The 18754-nt window shown below is 38.0% G+C and overlaps 1 protein-coding gene across 1 annotated transcript in view; it reads left to right on the forward strand.

Annotated features, from left to right (window-relative positions):
* Positions 1 to 18534, forward strand: part of MYO3B (myosin IIIB) — a 461719-nt gene extending 443185 nt beyond the window's left edge. Inside the window, exons 33-36 of the mRNA XM_074337823.1 lie at positions 11148 to 11254; positions 11629 to 11675; positions 12896 to 13065; positions 16466 to 18534. Of these exons, the coding sequence (XP_074193924.1) occupies positions 11148 to 11254; positions 11629 to 11675; positions 12896 to 13034 (293 nt within the window). The 3' untranslated portion in view covers positions 13035 to 13065; positions 16466 to 18534. The remainder of the gene's footprint in view (positions 1 to 11147; positions 11255 to 11628; positions 11676 to 12895; positions 13066 to 16465) is intronic.
* Positions 18535 to 18754: the final 220 nt, after the last annotated feature.

Consider the following 18754-nt stretch of genomic DNA (forward strand, 5'->3'; position numbering starts at 1 on the left):
GGAGGGTACAGATGAAGTCATTCATTCCCATGTGAAGACATCTGGCTGGAAGGGAATATTGTAAGATCTCAGGATAAGCAGTTTGAAAAACCCCTAGAGCAGAGAGCTGGAACATAATGCAAATCTTCTGAGTACTATGCAAAGTAAAGCAAAAAGAAAACCCATGGCCACCCATCGCTGATGCTGTAGAACTGATTCTAAGCTTATTCCTTTTAAACATTTTCAACTGGTTCCAACCTTCCTGAGACCCTAGAGTTTTTTTGCTACATTTGTGTTTCACTTTAAAGGGAGTCTCCCTAGGTTAGAATGGCTTTCAGCTTTGACATTTGTGGGGACAGAGGCAGGAGTGCAGTTTCCAGGCTCTCGCCCTCACCTGGAAAGGTGCTCACTCGGGTAGTAAATGGCGATCAACTGTGATTGGATGGCCATCAGCTGTGGCTAGTTGGCCGTCTGCTGTAACCAGTGAGCCATTGGCCACTGATATAACTGTCATGGCTATGCTAGCAAAAAATGGGGGCTAGCAAGAAGATGGTGGCTGAGCTAGCAAGAGCGGATTGCGGTTGGCACGGTGGAGCGTGGATTGCAGATTGCAGAGAGGTGGAGTGCAGTTAGCAAGTGAGGTAGGTTGGCAGACAGAAGTGGATGGCAGGTTACAGATCGTGTGGCTCCTGCTTCCTGTTTCTCCAACCCAGCCGCCAGCGAGAATATAGTGGTATGATTCCCCTATCTATGGCTCCGTGGGTGTTCCTTTTTGGCCTCACCATATCCTGCATTCTTATGTGGAGAGCGGGACCAGAGACCCCGCATGACAATATTCATTCATATACCAAAACCTCCAGAACAGCACTGAGCAACATTATACCTCTGGAAACCAGAGAAAATGTTTCCACAGTCAGCAAAATTGTTCTCTAGGAATAAGAGAAATTATTTTCCTTGTGTCCAGGGAAATTAGTGTCTGCTTGGGGCTCAAACCATTGATGCAGTTCCCAGAGCAAAGCAAATGCCTGACAATACCAGGAGCCCTATTAGGGATACTTGCCCGTCCCAGAATTTTTCTGCCCAATCAAAACTTCTCTGAGCCTATGCCAACTTTTCAAGATGACTGTGGAGACAGAGCCAGGAGTGCAGTTTCCAGGCTCTTGCCCTCACATGGAAAGGTGCTCACTCGGGTAGTAAATGGCCATCAACTGTGATTGGATGGCCATCAGCTGTGGTTAGTTGGCCGTCAGCTGTAACCAGTGAGCCATTGGCCACTAATATAACTGCTGTGGCTACGCTAGCAGAAAATGGGGGCTGGCAAGAAGATGGTGGCTGAGCTAGCAAGAGCGGATTGCAGTTAGCACGGCGAATTGCAGCTAGCAGGGGTTGGTTGGTTGGCAGACAGAGATGTGGACGGCAGGTTGCGGGTAGTATGGCTCCTCCTGCTTCCTGTTTCTCCAACCCAGTCGTCCGGGAGACTATAGTGGTGTGACTCCCCTATCTATGGCTCCGTGGGTGTTCCTTTTTGGCCTCACCATGTCCTGCGTTCTTATGTGGGGAGCGGGACCAGAGACCCGCCTGACACCCTGCATGACAATGACAACTAGCTAATCTGCAAAATCAACCTAAACTCTTCTGAAAGGGTTAAATCCCAGGGGTTTTTTTTTCCAACGCTGGCTACAGATTAAAATCATGTGGAAGTGGGGAGGGGCTTTTTAAAACAATAACAGTGCCAGAGCCCTACCCCTGACCAACTGATTTAGGCTCTCCTGCTGTAAGGTCACTGAGTCTGTATTTTTAAAAAGCCCTTCAGGTTATTCTAAGCTGATGAGGGTGGAGAACCACTCCCATATAACAAGAATTACAGCAACCCCTTAGGAGCTCCTGCTCTGCCCCAGGTGCCATGTTTTCTCTTTTCGTACATTATCTGTCATCCTACAACCCCACTTGAGTGATAATTGTCACCAAGTTCAGAACTCTAATAAGTGCCAGAGGTGGATTCATACCCAATTTTTCTGAGTTTACTGTTTTTTTTCCACACAACATTCATATTTCTCAAGGTATGGGACATGGGCCACTGGTGGTTTGCAAGTTGATTTTAGATGGTGTGTGGATGTGACATTAAATGACAATAGATCATGTAAAAGAAAGGTACTCCTTTTTCAATTCTCAATTTAAATTCTTCAGGTTAATGAGAAAGTCATAGTGGTATTAGTTTGACTCTAAGTCATCTCACATTTACTCACCTTTCTTTTTAATAAACCTTTTTAAAAGCCCAGAACGTTCTGTGGGAAACAGAATCTAGCTCAAGTGTGAAAATATTGTTTTCTTTTCATTGTATTTATGTTTTGGTTTCTATTTATGGCAAATGTTGCCACTGCTTTTCCATTTACAGTAGTGAAAAAAGTTTTATGTTTAAAGAAATGTATTCAAATAAAAAAAAGAAGTTAGTTGATTTTTAAAATATTAAATAAACAATAGTACAGTGTCTTGAATGTAGCAAAAAAATGTTTTAGTGGTAGATAAGTGACAGAAGTTTGAGAAATACTTCCCTACAGCATGCTAATTTAAAAAACAGGTCTCTCTACACCTGTTAGCCAACGGAACGTCTCACCTACCACCCAATCACACAAGAGAGGCAACAACTTGTTCTGTCCATTTCAGGTCCAGCCACGACCTATGAACTTTGTTGCTGCTTCCAGCTCAAGAGGGATCCTGAAACACAAACGGCTAATAAAGATGTGGAGTGGGACAGGGCATACATTTACCCTCTCAACTAATCAATGAAATGCAAATCAAAACACAAACGACATGCCATTTTTTTCACCTATTGAATTGTCAGACATTTTTTTAAAGGGCTATCCCATACTGGTGAGGGCCTTCAGAAACTGGTAATCTCAGGTACAAATGGTAGAAGTATATTTTGCTACATATTTTCTGGATGGCAATTGGATATACAAATCATAACTTTCAGAAATATGTATACTCTGTGGCCAATAATTTCACTTATAGGAATTTATCCTAAGAAAATAATGAGGATTATTAAAGATCAAACTAGGAGTATGTTCCTCAAAGTATTACTTATTATAGAAAAACATTGCCCCAAATAGGAAATTATAAACTTAATCATGGATCATCTATTAAATGAAATACCATGCAGCAATTAGAATGATGCCATTTAGACTAATCTAGAAGACAGATAAGAAACTTGTTCCAGCATTTGCTACTATTGTGGGGATAGAATAAGGGGGTGGGAAAGAAGATAGACTTTTCAGTGCTTAATTGATTTGAACATTATGTTCATTTATCAATTTAAAAACGCCAACTATACTTTAATAAAAAAAATTTTAATGTAACTCTAAAAGAAAGATACTATTTTAAAGTAGGTTAATATCATGGAAATAATATTTATGATTTTATTATTAAGTGGGGGTAAAGCAGTAATAAATTACTGTACATGATTTTTTTTTGGCGGGGGGGTTTAAAAAAATGAATGCATATTCTCTAGAAAAATATTGAAAGAATGTGAAGAAAAAAATACTGATGAACTTTGTTTTTAAAAGTCTGACTTTATCTCCCTTCTTGTTAGGTTACAGGTTCCCCAGAGATGTCCCAGGATAGAAAAGACCCTTTTCTTATTGGAAGCTTAGGTAATAATATCCCAATAGACAGTCAGAAGCAAAGAGTGGGCCACACGGATGGAACAGATCTTAACAAGAATGGTGAATAGTTACCATTCATTCATTCTTTATTGTCGAGTGTGTGCCAAACTCTGAACTATGAAATAGTTTCAGGGGAAATTATTACCACTTCCCTAAATAGTAAGAAGAAAATTCCACGTAGACAATTTATAATACTCTACCATCTTCCACAGGCACTAATTTAACTTGGGGATGTTTTCTTTGTAGCAATTTTTCAATTTTGAAGAAGATTGTTCATGACATAACATGGCAACTGGGAAAATTTGTAGTTTTCCTTTCATCTTAGAAAGGAAGATCTGAATAACATGTACCCCAGGAGAAAATCTCTCTTTCTGGTTGTGTGTGTGTGTGTGTTTTACAAAAGCCTACTGAATTCCTTAGTTCACTCCTGAAGTTAGACATGATAAGGTGAAAATTTGTAAAAACATCTCTGTAAAAGAATAAGCATCATAATAGAGGCCAGGGCCTAGACGTTGGGATTTAGAATCAAAAGACCTGAGTTCTAGTCCCGGCTCTGAAAGGACTATGGCAGAGCGGTTCATGCTCCCTGGGCCTCGGACCCCTCAGATATAAAAGCAAGGGGTCTTTTGTCAGCAGGACATTGGGAAACCTCAAGTCTCAGTTGGACTTTGCCTCTAACTTGCTGTGTATTCTCTTAATCTCCCTATTCCACTGTTAGCTCTTTGGGGTTATTTGTCCTTCCCAAGATGACATGAAGTAGAGAAAAAGATACTTTGCAAAACAAGATTTGTTACGTAAAAATGAAGTGGTAAGGGGAAGAAGCACAGAGCCAGAAAAGACAGGTCATCTCATTTAGGGTGATTTCATGTAAGTATCCACTGGAGTACCACACAGTGTGGTCCACCATCATTGAGGAGAAATACCATTCAGCTGACAGCTGGGCTACTGTCACCTCCAAATGCCCTGAGAACTTTGGTCAGAGAAGTGATGTACCTCCCTTTATGCACAGAGTTGACAGAGCTCTATAAATTTACCATATAACTCTAATTCTATTTACATGCCCCCACAAGGGTATATCTCTTAACTCCATTTGGGATTTGCCATCTGTAAATATAGAACACTGAACACTGTTTGCTTCAAGGGGATGTTTTACTTGGCAAGTGACCCTGGGAATGCCTCACCCACAAATGGCAATCAGATCCGAAGTCATACTGCTCAGGAAGTACCCATGCCTGCTGAGGCCCACAAGGAGGGTACGAAGGACTATGGTTCCCTTAGTATGCTCTCTCCAGGAACCCTGCTCACTGCCTATCCATTCCTCAGGGGCCTAGAATCTATACTGCCCCACCACGCTGGGAGGCCCCATCCTGCCCTCCTGTGTGGCTGTTCTTCCCTCACTGCAATCCTGCTAGGAAATTTATCAGAAATGGCACATCTGTAGTTGGTGAGGAAAAGTGAAACAGTGTTGGGAAAGAGCATTTGTGGCCAAAGAAGCGAAAAATCAAGAGGTCAAATAGAATAGAGGAAGTCATTTCCTTCTTTATCTCTGAGATGTTAGGGGAGAACAAAAAGCCTCAGCTGTGACTTAAAATTGTGCTTGAATTCGCATTGCCAGATTTAGGGGGGTGGAAAAGGACACCCAGCTAGACTTGAATTTCAGATCAACAACCAACCCCTTTTTAATGTAAGTACCGATATGTCTTGAGTATTACATAGGATATACTTACACTAAAAAAGTATTGGTTATTTATCTGAAATTCAAATTTAACTGGGTGCCCTGTTTTTGATCTGACAACTCTAACTTGGATACACCTGTATGCTCAATAAAGAGAATTGAAATGTTAAATTTCCAAACCAATTGTTTGAAGTTATGTAAGGAAACCACCCATTGAATTCGGCTATTTGTCTCTCACCATGCGCTTGGCCAATTGTGTAGTCACAAAATGTGATAATTTGGGATTAGAGAGAATGGAGTATGCATTTCCCTGTGCTCCTGAAACTCCATCCAGATTTATCCCCTTTTCTGACAGATTTATCTCCAGTTTATTGTAAAGTTCTGTGACAAATCAGAAGAGAAGGATGTGTTCAAGTTCTCAAATATGAAACCGAAAGATGCAGGGAGTTGGGGTGGCCAGGTAGCTCAGTTGCTAAGAGCATGGTGCTAATAACACCAAGGTTGCAGGTTCAGTACCCACATGGGCCTCTGTGAGCTGCGCCCTCCTTTAAAAAAAAAAAAATTTTCAGGGAGAAAAGGGTGCAGGGATTCTAGAAAAGGAGAGAGACCTATGTTAAGTGCAAACTGGTATTCATGACATAATATAATTTTTAAAGCACTATAGGGAGGTAGCCCCCATGTATTACAAACTGGAGAGTCTGGCTTGGCTTACAAACATTTACGTGAGGTGGCAATCGGGCACTTTCAGAATATGGACATCATGTCTTCAGAGTAAATAACTCATATTCTAATTTGTATCTTCAAACTTGGATTTATCTATATAAACTAGTCAAGTGAACTATGTAATTACCAGATAACCACACTGTTTTATATCTCATAAGTAAATTGATTAGCTCAAGAGCCTACAAACAAGGGTTCAGCCTTCCATTCTGACACAGATTAGCCTCACTGAGCTATAGTTTCTTCATCTGTTGAAAGAAAGAATAATTTTTCTCCTACATGCCTCAGTGATTATTTTTTATTTTTACATTTTTATTAGAAAAATCATGATAAACTTCTCAATGTGAACACGTTTGGGTTTAATCAATGTGCTATTTGTATTTTGCTTCTTTTTCTGAATTTTTAATTGGTATCTATCAACACCATACCCACAATTATCCTTGTTGATGCCTTCATGGAACGACCTTGTATTTATATGTCAATGTTAGCTCCTCCCCAATTATTAATACTTATCATGTTTCTAGCTTTTCTTCTGCTACAAAAGTGTCATATCCATCTTCATACAGATTGCCTTTTTTCCTTTTGGTTTACCATGTTGGGACATGTCCAGGTTTTGTTATAATTGTCAAATTGCACTATAGGGGCAGTTGAGCCTATGGACTCACCAGTGTACCTGGGGCCTCTTCTGCATTGTCTTTTAAAGACCTTTTGATTTATCCTAATAAATAGAAAGGCAGTAGTAATTGTTTTAATTGAAGCTCTTTGTCAGGGTGGCTGAACACTTTTCAATACCTCGTTTTGTAATTGCATTTCAACATACATGACTATGTCTCTGTCTTTCTCTTGACTCAAGCTTTCCATATTATGGATTGTAGGTGTGTGTGTTTATTTATAATATTCATTTGTTTTTCCCTTTCTGTTACACTTCCTTTCTTCTTAGTTTTCTTACTGTTTATTCTATAGAATATCTTACATTAACATAATTGAACCCATCCTTGTCACTAATTATCTTCTTCCACAGTTAAAATAGTCTATTTCATTTCCTTCTAAAGTTTTTATGGGAATGTTTAAAATGTTTAGCTATATAACTCATCTGGAATTCATTGTGGCCTGTGAGAATCAAGAGGTATATTGAGAAAAGTAAAAGCTTTAGAAATTTTTTTTAGGAACTAATTTGAATTCAGCAGCACTAGCTTATGGACTTAAGCAAGTCACCTAACCTCTTCAGACTCAGTGTTTTCTACTAGACTGAAGAAAGGGACCCCGTCTTGCCTTTAGATAAAGATTCTCTTTATCTTCCACATATTTAGCAAAGTACCTAACATTTAGGTACTTTAAAGGTCTGTATTTAAGTTATATTTTTTGTATATCGCTACCAAATTGTTCCAACAGCATTTATTGAATCATGATTCATTTCCCAGTTATATATTTGGTTGCTTATGATTGGTCATATGTCAGTGTCACTCAGATCTGTTCCAATGGCAAAGCACATGGAAGTTGTAGCACTCTTTGCAAAACATCATGAAACATGGAGATATTAAAGGTAAAATAATGAAAATGAAAATTTGGTGCTAAATAAGACACCAGCTTACACCAGATTCTAGTATACTCTAAACACTATCTGATCAGACACCAAGAATTTTTCTTTTAATTTATGGGAGAAATTTTAAAATGGAGAAAATTCTACCCAATAATGTAATTCCTTCTAAAAATCAGGAAAAGAACACCCACCCATAGAACAGGAAGTTGTTTAAGAGCAAAAGTTGAAAACCACATCTTAAAATAAGCATTCCCAGTTAAGAATATAAATAAAAGCCTATGATCAAGTGTAAACACTATATAAATGTAAAGTCTGGCTAAACTGGGCTGAACTCCAGCTGAACCCCAAAACTATTTAAGATCAGTCTTTCGAGTTACCCAGATTGAAATTCCTGTAACATTAGAAGTCTAAAGGAGAGTAGATGTCAGATCTCCAGCGCATGTTCACACCAACAACCTTAACTCTAGACACTTCTGTTTATTAATCTATAAATCAGAAGAGATAGCACAAAAGGGCTTCAACCTCATGTTCTCCCATATTACAGAATTTGGATTTTGCAAAGCAAGCAGGAGGTAGGTTATGTTGGAACTATCCGAAAAAAACCATTTCAGTTCTGGATTCCTTGTACTCTGAGCCAGCACAAGAGGCTGGAGTCCTGTCCTCTGCGCACAGTTCCTAAAGATGTGGATGGGTATATCTGTTAAGACTACCAGAACCCTCTGCAAGCAACATCACTTTGCTATGCTAATTCATATTTTGTCATGGCATTTACTTTTTTTTAACTTTTCTGTATTAGTTTCAGGTGTAAAAAAACAACATAATAAACATTTACACCCCTCACAAAGTGATAACCCCAACAAGTCTACTACCCATCTGACACTGTACATAGCTATTACAATACCATTGACTATATTCCCTATGCTGTACTTTGTATCCCATGACTGTATACAGAGGGTGCCAAAAAAAGTATACACTTTTTTTTTTTTTAAAGATTTGATTGGGAAAGGGGAACAGGACTTTATTGGGGAACAGTGTGTACATCCAAGATTTTTTCCAAGTCAAGTTGTCCTTTCAATCGTAGTTGTGGAGGGCGCAGTTCAGCTCCAGGTCCAGTTACCGTTGCTAGTTGCAGGGGGCACAGCCCACCATCCCTTGCAGGAGTCCAACCAGCAACCTTGTGGTTGAGAGGATACGCTCCAACCAACTGAGCCATCCGGGAGCTCAGCGGCAGCTCAGCTCAAGTGTTCAATCTCAGTTGCAGGGGACAGAGCCCACCATCCCTTGAGGGAGTCGAGGAGTCGAACCAGCAACCTTGTGACTGAGAGCCCACTGGCCCATGCGGGAATCGAACCAGCAGTCTTCGGCGTTAGGAGCACGGAGCTCCAAACGCCTGAGCCACCTGGCCGGCCCTGTATACACATTTTAAGAAAGGGAAAAATTGTATTAAAATTGTAATACTCAATACACGTATATACTGAGAACAAGAGATGACTACAAGTCACGTTTGACTTCGGCAATTACAAGAAGTGCTCAAAGTAACTACCATCAGCATAATTTTCGTATAGTTTTTTTCCCTTCTCAAAATGTGTATGCATTTTTTTGGCACCCTCTGTATATATATTTTAATTATATTTGATATTCAATATTATTTTATACTAGTTTCTGGTGTATAGTGCAGTGGTTAGGCATTTATACAATTTATGAAGTGATCCCCCAATAAATCTCGTACCCATCTGACACCATACATAGTTTTTACATCATTATTGACTATATTCCCCATACTGTATTTTACATCCTCGTGATTATTTTGTGACTACCAATTTGTACTTTCTAATCCCTTCACCTTTCTCACCCATTCCCCAACCCCCTCCCATCTAGCAACCATCAGTTCGTTCTCTGTTTCTATGAGTCCATTTCTGTTTTGTTTGTTCATTTGTTCTGTTGTTTAGATTCCACATGTAAGTGAGGTCATATGGTATTTGTCTTTCTCTGTCTGACTTATTTCACTCAGCATAATATCCTTAGATCCATCCATGGATTGTTGCAAATGGTAAGATTTCAGTCTTTTTATGGCAGAGTAATACTCCATTGTATAAATGTACCACAATTTCTTTATCTAGTCACCTACTGATGGGTATTTCGGTTGTTTTCATATCTTGGCTATTGTGAATAGCGCTGCAGTAAACATAGGGGTACATATATTTTTTTGAATTAGTGTTTTGGATTTCTTTGGATAAATACCCAGGAGTGGAATTGCTGGGTCATAAGATAGTTCTACTTTTAATTTTTTGAGGACCCTCCATACTGTTTTCCATAATGACTACACCAGTTTGCAATCCCAGCAACAGTGTACAAGGGTTCTCATAGCACTTACTTTTACTTAGACTTTTGACTTTTAATACGAATGTTTCTTGTGAAGAAAGACAATATGCTTTAGTTTACCTGTTAGAACGGAAGGTTGGATCCCCATTCTGACTTGAACTGGGATGAGTCATTCAACAGTCATAGGCTTCAGTTTCCTTTTCTGAAAAAAACAGTACTGAGACTGAACATTTCCTAAAATCCTGTATGATCCTAGTAGTCTCGTTCAAACATAGATACATTCCAATTCAAGAAAAATAAAAATGCAAAACTTCACACTTAGGAAACTGATAATTCACTGTTCATAATGATCCTTGCTGAGTCATTCTTCACTTACAAATTACCCCACAATTTCCTTAAATAGTATGAATCTCCAGTGAAGTCAACATGTGATTCCACGTACAAATCTCCCACTCTTTTTTATGAATAATTAGTTTATGATATACACTTGGTCCAGGGTAGTCAGAACTACAGAACCGTGATTCAGATATAGTACCAAAAGAAGAGCCGATTCCACAAAAATCATCTGCTTAACAGAGAAATAAATCGTGACTTCATTGGACTCGTGGTTTCTTAATCTCTAGTGCACTCTTGGTCCGGAGTTGAATTCAGGACTAACACGTCGAGGCCGCCCCTGAAATCGGGCAATCATCCTTTCGCCTTCCCCTTTGCACTGCCTCCAGGGACCGCATGAATCAATGGCACTGTTCAAAGCTTTTCAGTAAATACTAGCTCAAGCCATTTCCCTCCAAAATGTGTCCCACCAAAAGGTTTGCTTCCCATCTACCCAAGAGTATGTGTGCTCCAGATGTCTTTGAACTCTCACAGTAGGATGTGGTGCAAACCATCCTAAGTTGCCTTCACTGTCCTGAGTTATCTCACTAAGAAGGCACTTTCTACTCTACAAGGGCTGACCACCAACCTCTACTTCACCAGTGTGGACAAAGCAACTTGCTTTCCCTCGCGCTTGACTGCTGGTTCAGATTAGAAAGATGAAGGCAAAGTTACAGGCAGTGGCCCTTGTTTACACTTAGTCTCTGTGTATTTGTCTTTTTGGGATAATATTTCTCCTAATAACAGCAAAGCTCTAACATGCCCATGAAAATGAGATACAGTTTTTACTAAGTGCGTTTATGTGAAGAGCAATTTTTCACTTGATTTTCCCAAAACCTCGGATGGTTTACAGTAAAGTTTTGCTCTCTTGTTGCAGGTTCAGAAAATGGTTTTGCACAGAAGCAGCGAACACCTCACCGAAGATGTCAGCAGCCCAAAATGTTGAGTAGCCCTGAGGACACCATGTACTATAACCAGTTAAATGTGAGTTCAAAGTGGCCATAAAGCTGTTTCACTGGCTTTGTTTCCAGTTAATAATTCTGTTATTAATACCTGTTCCAGCCCCTCCAGCCCCACCCCCACTCTCTTATGCTCTCGTCTTGAACATGTGCTTAGGCTCTTTATCTGTTGCTTTCATGTCAGGATGTCTGCCTTCACGGTGAATAATTGATGTGGTTTATCAAAGACGAGCAAGATGCATGCTTCATCAGGCTCACTTGAGCCCTTTGATCAAAAAAATTATGCTGTGACTTCTGATATTATCAGCATCTGCTTGCATTCAACACAAAATCACTTTGAATTAAAAATTAACGACTTGCTGCTTTGCTTTGACTGTGTGTTCTTGGCCCTCTCCACAGGGAACTCTAGAATATCAAGGGAGCAAGAGGAAGCCAAGAAAACTTGGGTAAATATCTGTCTTCTTAGTTCTAAGCAACTGTAAACAGAAGGGGTCCTTTGTGATATTACAGAAAATGCGAAACTTTCAAGAGGCTTCTAAAAATATGCAGTGGGGATAGCGCCCCTATTATTGACATTGGAAACTACTTTTCACAGTAGCAAGTATACAAAACTTGAATCTATTTTGTCTGAAAAGGCTGGACTTGCCATCTAAAGGCAAATGTTATTCCTCGTTATTTTCTCACAGAATTGTGCTTTCCTCATAACTGGAGGTATGTAGCAGGTTGTGTAAAACTCTCCCACAAATAAGACCACTACAAATAGTGCAAATAGGCCTCTTCCCCACATTTCCCTACCCCTGGGCCTTAAAGGTACACAAAGGAAAATACCCACCCACCCCCATCCCGCAGTGGTTAGACTGGGGACTCTAAGGAGTTTGGGCTCATTTGATTGTTAGCATCTCAACTGACAATAGCAATGAGGTAGGTAATTGGTACTGTTAGACTGGTGCAAAAGTAATTGCAGTTTAAAAGGTTAAAAATAATTACAAACACTGCAATTACTTTTGCACGAACCTAATAGTTTGAGAACTGGGGAAGGTCAGGAGGGGAACGTTCTCATCTAGAGGAAAGCAGGAGACAGACAAGGTAATTCACATAAATCAAGTTGCAATATGACCACAACTTCCAGACACCACTAAATCGGGCCTGTTATTGTGTTTCCCGAAAATAAGACAGACAATCTGCTCTACTGCATCTTTTGGAGCAAAAATTAATATAACACCCAGTCTTATTTTACTATAATATAAGACCTGGTATAATAATATAATATAATATAATATAATATAATATAATATAATATAATATAATATAATATAATATAATATAATATAATATAATATAATATAATATAATATAATATAATATAATATAATATAATATAATATACTGGGTCTTAATTTTTGCTACAGAAGACGCATGAGAGCTGATGGTCCGGTTAGGTCTTATTTTCGGGGAAACAGCATACCGGTGTGTGACCCACAGGTGAAAGTCCTTGTGTATCAGACCCAGTCCCTCTGCGCTTGGGGACCCTGCCTACTCTAAGCTGTCCTTCTCTCCCTGTGTTGGGACCCAACCCTGTTCCAAGTACTGACACAACTTTAGCTGCCCCAGTGATGATTGTGGCATTTGTTTTCTTTTTCTGCTGAAACTTCTTTCTTTGTTGCAGCCAAGTCAAAATGCTTGATGGGGAAGATGAATACTACAAATCTCTGTCACCTGTGGACTCCATCCCTGAGGAAGACAATTCAGCCCACCCTTTCTTTTTTCCCTCGTCCTCAAAAGGAGCATCTTTTGCTCAACACTGAGCTGTGTTTCCTGCCCCCCAGTCTGTTGAGGGTAAGAACAATCATGGTAATTGGCTGATTGTCATTTAATATGAAAGCACTGTCAGCTTCTTTACATATGTGCTGGAGCCTTACTGAACAATTTTCAGATTCTTAATCATTTTCTCCTACCTCCGTCACCCTTCCCATATCGGCTGTGCAGCCTGAGCTAAGTAATCCCTTCTTTTTCTCATACCATAGGTCCCTTTGGGACATTCAGCTCACCTCCACTAGAATAACAGCCATCATTCATGCCTCCATTTAAGAGGGTAACAATCTCACCATAAGCCAGTTGTGAGCACTGATATTTCTTTATTTTTCCCACTCGTCAATCCGAGCAGAAAATCCAAGAGTTCCTTTTCTCCTTGCTTCCTTTTCTCCTTGTTGGTCTTTCTACGCTGCCTGCCTTTCCCCAGGGTCAGGGCTCCATTGCTAAGTGCCTTCATCTTGAAAGAGTGCACTCAAGGTCTTCAAGGCCAGGATAAACTTTTGTGTTTAGGGGGAGAGGCCTAAATCTTTGGATTCTTTCTATAAGGCACATGTACCCCTCTCTTGCTAATTATTATGCTGGTAAAGCCTTTGCCTCTTTATTCCACCTTGCCAAGACACACCTATCGCCTTACCAGTAAAAGAAAGGAGTGAGGCGGGAAGAAAATTTGGACCCATCAGAATCCATGTCACCTTGTGTTGTAACTTTCCCTTCTCTGGTCAGCTGTCTCCACTAGGCTGTGTGAGAGGCTGCCAGAGAGGTATCTTGTCTCATCCTCTCTGTGGGCACAGAGTCCAGCACAGTGACATCTAGTAAATGTCCACCCTTGAATGAGTGAAGACACTTAGTTCCACAAACATATCTGATAGGAAAGTTACTTTTAATTATATGTCATATACGATTAATCACTTTTCTTAAACCCTAAGCTCTGATTTTTCATTTAAGGTTGGGCTAATCCTATTGTAATGATGTTGTACCGTATATTATAACACTCAATAAGATTCAATACAACAAAGCTTTTATGGAGCAACTACTCTATGCAAAACAATATGTTAGGTTGCTGTGTGATGTAAAAACCCTATAAGACCCATTCTCTAGAACAGATGTTCTCAACATTGTTCTTACTTTAACTTGACTGATAGAACACATGGGAGTACCCAGATCTGGAGGAAAATAAACTTAAGGAAATAGGAAAAAAAGCTGTTATCAGAATTTTAAAGGAGAGAGTTATAATAAGCATTTTACAAACTTAAATAATGAAATGTGGCTTTTAAAGGTCTCAGAAATTGTAATTTTACAAGAAAAAGAAATAAGAGTCAGTTATTCAATAGTTAAATTTTACCTTTTAAAAAATGTCTTGGTTTTTTCCCCAGATCTTCACCACAAAGGTAATGTTTATAAGATATGCAAATAGAGCAAAAGAAACACAAATTAACTTTATTTTATTGTTTAAAATAATATCTAGGACATGTGGGTTTTCCACATTATTAATATAATTGTCTTAGGAAATTTTACTTTTATCACTGATTTGTCTACTCTTGTTATTACCTGTTTTCCTATCTGCTGAATAGAACTGTTCATAAATTCCCCCTTGTCCATGTACAACATTATTGTATACTTGCCTTGTTTCTAATTAAAATATATCTATAAATAAAATTTAAAAGGAAATAGAAGTAATTATACAGAAGCTATGTAATAATTAGTCATTACCACAGCTATAACTCCAAAGAGTACTTTAGAAACAGCGATCATTATCAGCTATAGCATAGATAAGAGACTGTAGATATTAGTGCCACAAACTCAAAAGGCAATTTTTAAATCAAGTAGATGAGAATGATGTAATCTGGAGTCTCATAAATGTCTTATTAGATTTATCCAAGTAATATGCACATGGCAAAAACAAAACAAAAATCAAATGCTCCAGAGAGTTTATAGCAATCTTCTCTATGCCTCTACCTTAGTCCCTATCCTCAGAAGCAACTATTTTTTATTTCTAATTCTACTTCTTTTAATGATTTTCATCATATCTCTAAATAATTTGCTTTTATGTTCTTGATTTATCATTTAAGACAATTTCTATTCTCCCTCTCTACGAAAGATGTGCATTTATCTCAATTCCTCCTCCCCTCTCTCTTCTTCCAATACTTAAAATTTTATGTTTAAATTTTTATTGATTATCTTTTAAACTTTATATAATTAAACACCTGTTTTTTGTGCATTGACTTTAGATAGTACCTCTATAAGGATGACTGACATGAAGAAAATGAACAGGCTAAAAGATAATGTCAAGACAAATAGAATAATGGACCTTAAAAAAACAGAAATAATTCTGACAATAGAGCAATTCTTTTAAAAACTTCACTGCATACCATTGGTGTTCATGTTCTGAGCTGCTGGTTCTTTTGGTTCATCAGCAGATATGCCTCCATCCACTCTTTTTATCTTTATTTTTAAATATAACACATACACAGAAAGGGACAAATGAGAAGACTCAGCTCAGTAAGTTATCAGAAAGTGACTATCTGTGTAACCACTCCTACAGTCAAGAATAGAACATTGTCAATGCCCAATGCCCTAGAAGCCTCCCTCATGTCCCTTCTCAATCACTACTACTCCCACCCACCTCCCCAAAGATAAGCACTGTCATGACTTTTACGGTAAACACTTCTGCGATTCTCCTTATAGTTTTACCACTTACATGCATCCCTCAATACTATAGTTAGATTTTGCCTCTTACAGGTAGGTTTTGGGAACTTCATATGAATGGAACCATGTACTATGTAATTTTTTGGCATTGTTTCTTTTATTCAATGTTATATTTGTGAGTTTCATCTATGTTGTGGAATGTAAATACAGTTCATTCATTTTCATGACTCCAGTATATGAACATGCTATAATTGATTAACCCATTCTACTTTTGATAGACAAATATGAATTGTTTCCCAATTTGGGGCTATTTTGGAATTTGCTACTATGAACATTGTTGTATATGTCTCTTAGCATATATTTGCATGCATTTCTGTTGGCTATATATCTAGAACTAGAATTTCAGGGTCCTGAGGTATACATATCTTCACTTCAGTAGGTGATGCCCCACTGTTTTCCTGAGTGATTATACCAATTTACAACTACACCAGTGGTATAAGAAAGCTCTCATTGTTCTGTGTTCTCACCAACTCTTGCTATTATCACTCTTCTTCATATGGGCGATCTGATGAGTATATAGTAGAATCTCACTGTGATTATAACTCACATATCACTTATTAATAATGATATTGAGCACATTTTTATGTGTTTAGTGGCCATGTGGATACCTTTCTTGTTGTGTGCCCATTTTTAATTAGTTAACTATTTTTTTCTTTTAATTTGGAGAAATGTATTATATATTGTTAGTTACATATGTTGTAAATATTTTCTCTCCTAGGTGGTTTGCCCTTTTATTCTCCTCAAGTGCCTTTCGATGAAAAAAAGTTTGTAATTTGAACATAAGACAACTTATCAATCTTTCCTTGTTTAATTAGTGCTTTCTTATGGCCTGTTAAGAAGTCTTGTTACCATAATGTCATAAAGATATTTGCTTTTAGTATCTTCTGGAAGCTTTCTTGTTTTGCCATTTACATTTAGATCTGTAACTCATCCAGAATTGATTTTGCAAATGGTGTGCAATAAGGATCAATTTTCATGTTTTCTATAAAGGATATTCAACTGTCTCAGTTTCATTAGTGAAAAGGCCATCCATTTCCTACTGCTCTAAAATGCTACCATTGACATAAATCAAGTGTTCATGGATCTGTTTCCAGAGTCTCTATTGTATACCATGATCTATTTATTATCCTTGTGTTAAATACTGTACCTGTACGATAGGCCTTGGTATATGGCAGAGAAAGTTTTCCAACATTCTTTTTCTTCTCCAAGAGACCCTTAGTTAGACTGAACCCTTTGCATATTATACAGTCAAATAGTCAATTTCTGAGAAAAAGAAAAGAAACTGTTGGGATTTTTTGGAATTACCTTGAGTCAGTATGTCAATATTGATTTTTTTCAGTCCATGCATATGGTATATCCTTCTGTTTAGTTATTCCTTCTTTTCTAATAATGATTTATAATTTTATGTGAGAAATCTTACACATATTTTGTTAGTTTTATTTCTATGCACCACATAATTTTACATTATTTAAAATATTTATTTTTTAGTTTTTTATTTTCTAATTGTTTATTGCCTGCTGTAGACTCTATAAATGTTTGTGTTCCCCCAAACATTATATGCCTTTGGGAAGTGATTAGGTCACAAGGATGGCCCCTCATGAATGAGATTAGTGCCCTAATAAAAGACTCCAGAGAGCTTGTTTGCCTCTTCCACCATATGAGGACACAGTGAAAAGATGGCTGTCTATGAACCAGGTACCAGGCTCTCACCAGGCACTGAATCTGTCAGTATCTTAATCTTGGACTTTTGTTGTTTAAATCACCAAGTTTACGTTATTCTATTACAGCAGCCCAAACAGACTAAGACACTGTCATTACCTAGAAACGCAATTAATGTTTTTGTTTTTTTAATATATATTTGAGATCCATCAACTGGGTTAAATTTACTCATTAATTCCAATAATGTATCTGTAGATACTTTTGGACTTTCTACCATATAAAATTATACCCTCTGCAAATAACTATAGATGTTTTCTTTCTTTTCAACATTTATACTTTTTCTTGATTTAACGCCTGTATCAATTAGTTATTGCACACCAAATCGACCACATATTTTTTGCAAGTCTACGGGTTGGCCAGGTATTTCTGTTGATTTAATCTACTCTTATCAGGGCTCACTTGTACATCTGCAATTGGCTGCAGGTCAGCTAAGCAGCTTTGCTGATGTTGGCTGGGTTCCTCACATATCTAGAGCCACAGCAGGGACAGCTGGGCTAACTTAGTTTTGTTTGATATGGTCTCATCCTCCAATTTGCTATCATCCACAATGGCCGTGACAGAATCTTCAAGGGGAGTAGGGTGTCTCTTGAGGCTCGGCACTGGCACATTGCCAATTCCACTATGTTCTTCTAACCAAAGTAAAATATAAAGCCAGCCCAGATTCAAGAATGTGTAAATAGAATCCATCTCTTGTTGGAAGATGCTGCAAGATCAATTACATTGCAAAGGGAATGGATACATGGGGAATAGAGAATTAGAGTTATTTTTGTAATCAATCTGCCACACTGACCTGGCTAAGATTTCCAGTACAGGGTTGATCAGGGGGGTTAATACTAGGGCTCTGCCCTTTTTCCCAATCTCAAAAGAAAAACTTTTAGTATTTTACCATTAATTATGATATTTGCCATTTCCGTTCTATTCCTAAGAGCACTTCTTCTACCCCTATACATGGATTAGATTTTCTCAAATACTTGGTTTTTATATATTTAAGTTACCTATGATTTTTCACCTTTATTTTGTTAATGTAGTGAGTTACACTGGTTTTCTAATATGAAACCAACCTTGCATTCTTGCAATACCTACCACTCTTTATCATATTGTATTATCCTTTTACATATTGCTGTATTTGGTTTGTTAATTGAAAATATACATTTACATGCTTATGTTGAAATTACGAGAAATAAAAATGATGTAAATTTTTAATTCTCATAATATCTAATTTGTCTTCCTCTGGAAGAGTTTGTGTAATGGTGACATTAATTCTTAAATTTTTTTTAATTCACTAGGG

The sequence above is a fragment of the Rhinolophus sinicus genome, linkage group LG01 (genome assembly GCF_036562045.2).
Source record: "Rhinolophus sinicus isolate RSC01 linkage group LG01, ASM3656204v1, whole genome shotgun sequence".
In the NCBI taxonomy this organism is placed as follows: domain Eukaryota; kingdom Metazoa; phylum Chordata; class Mammalia; order Chiroptera; family Rhinolophidae; genus Rhinolophus; species Rhinolophus sinicus.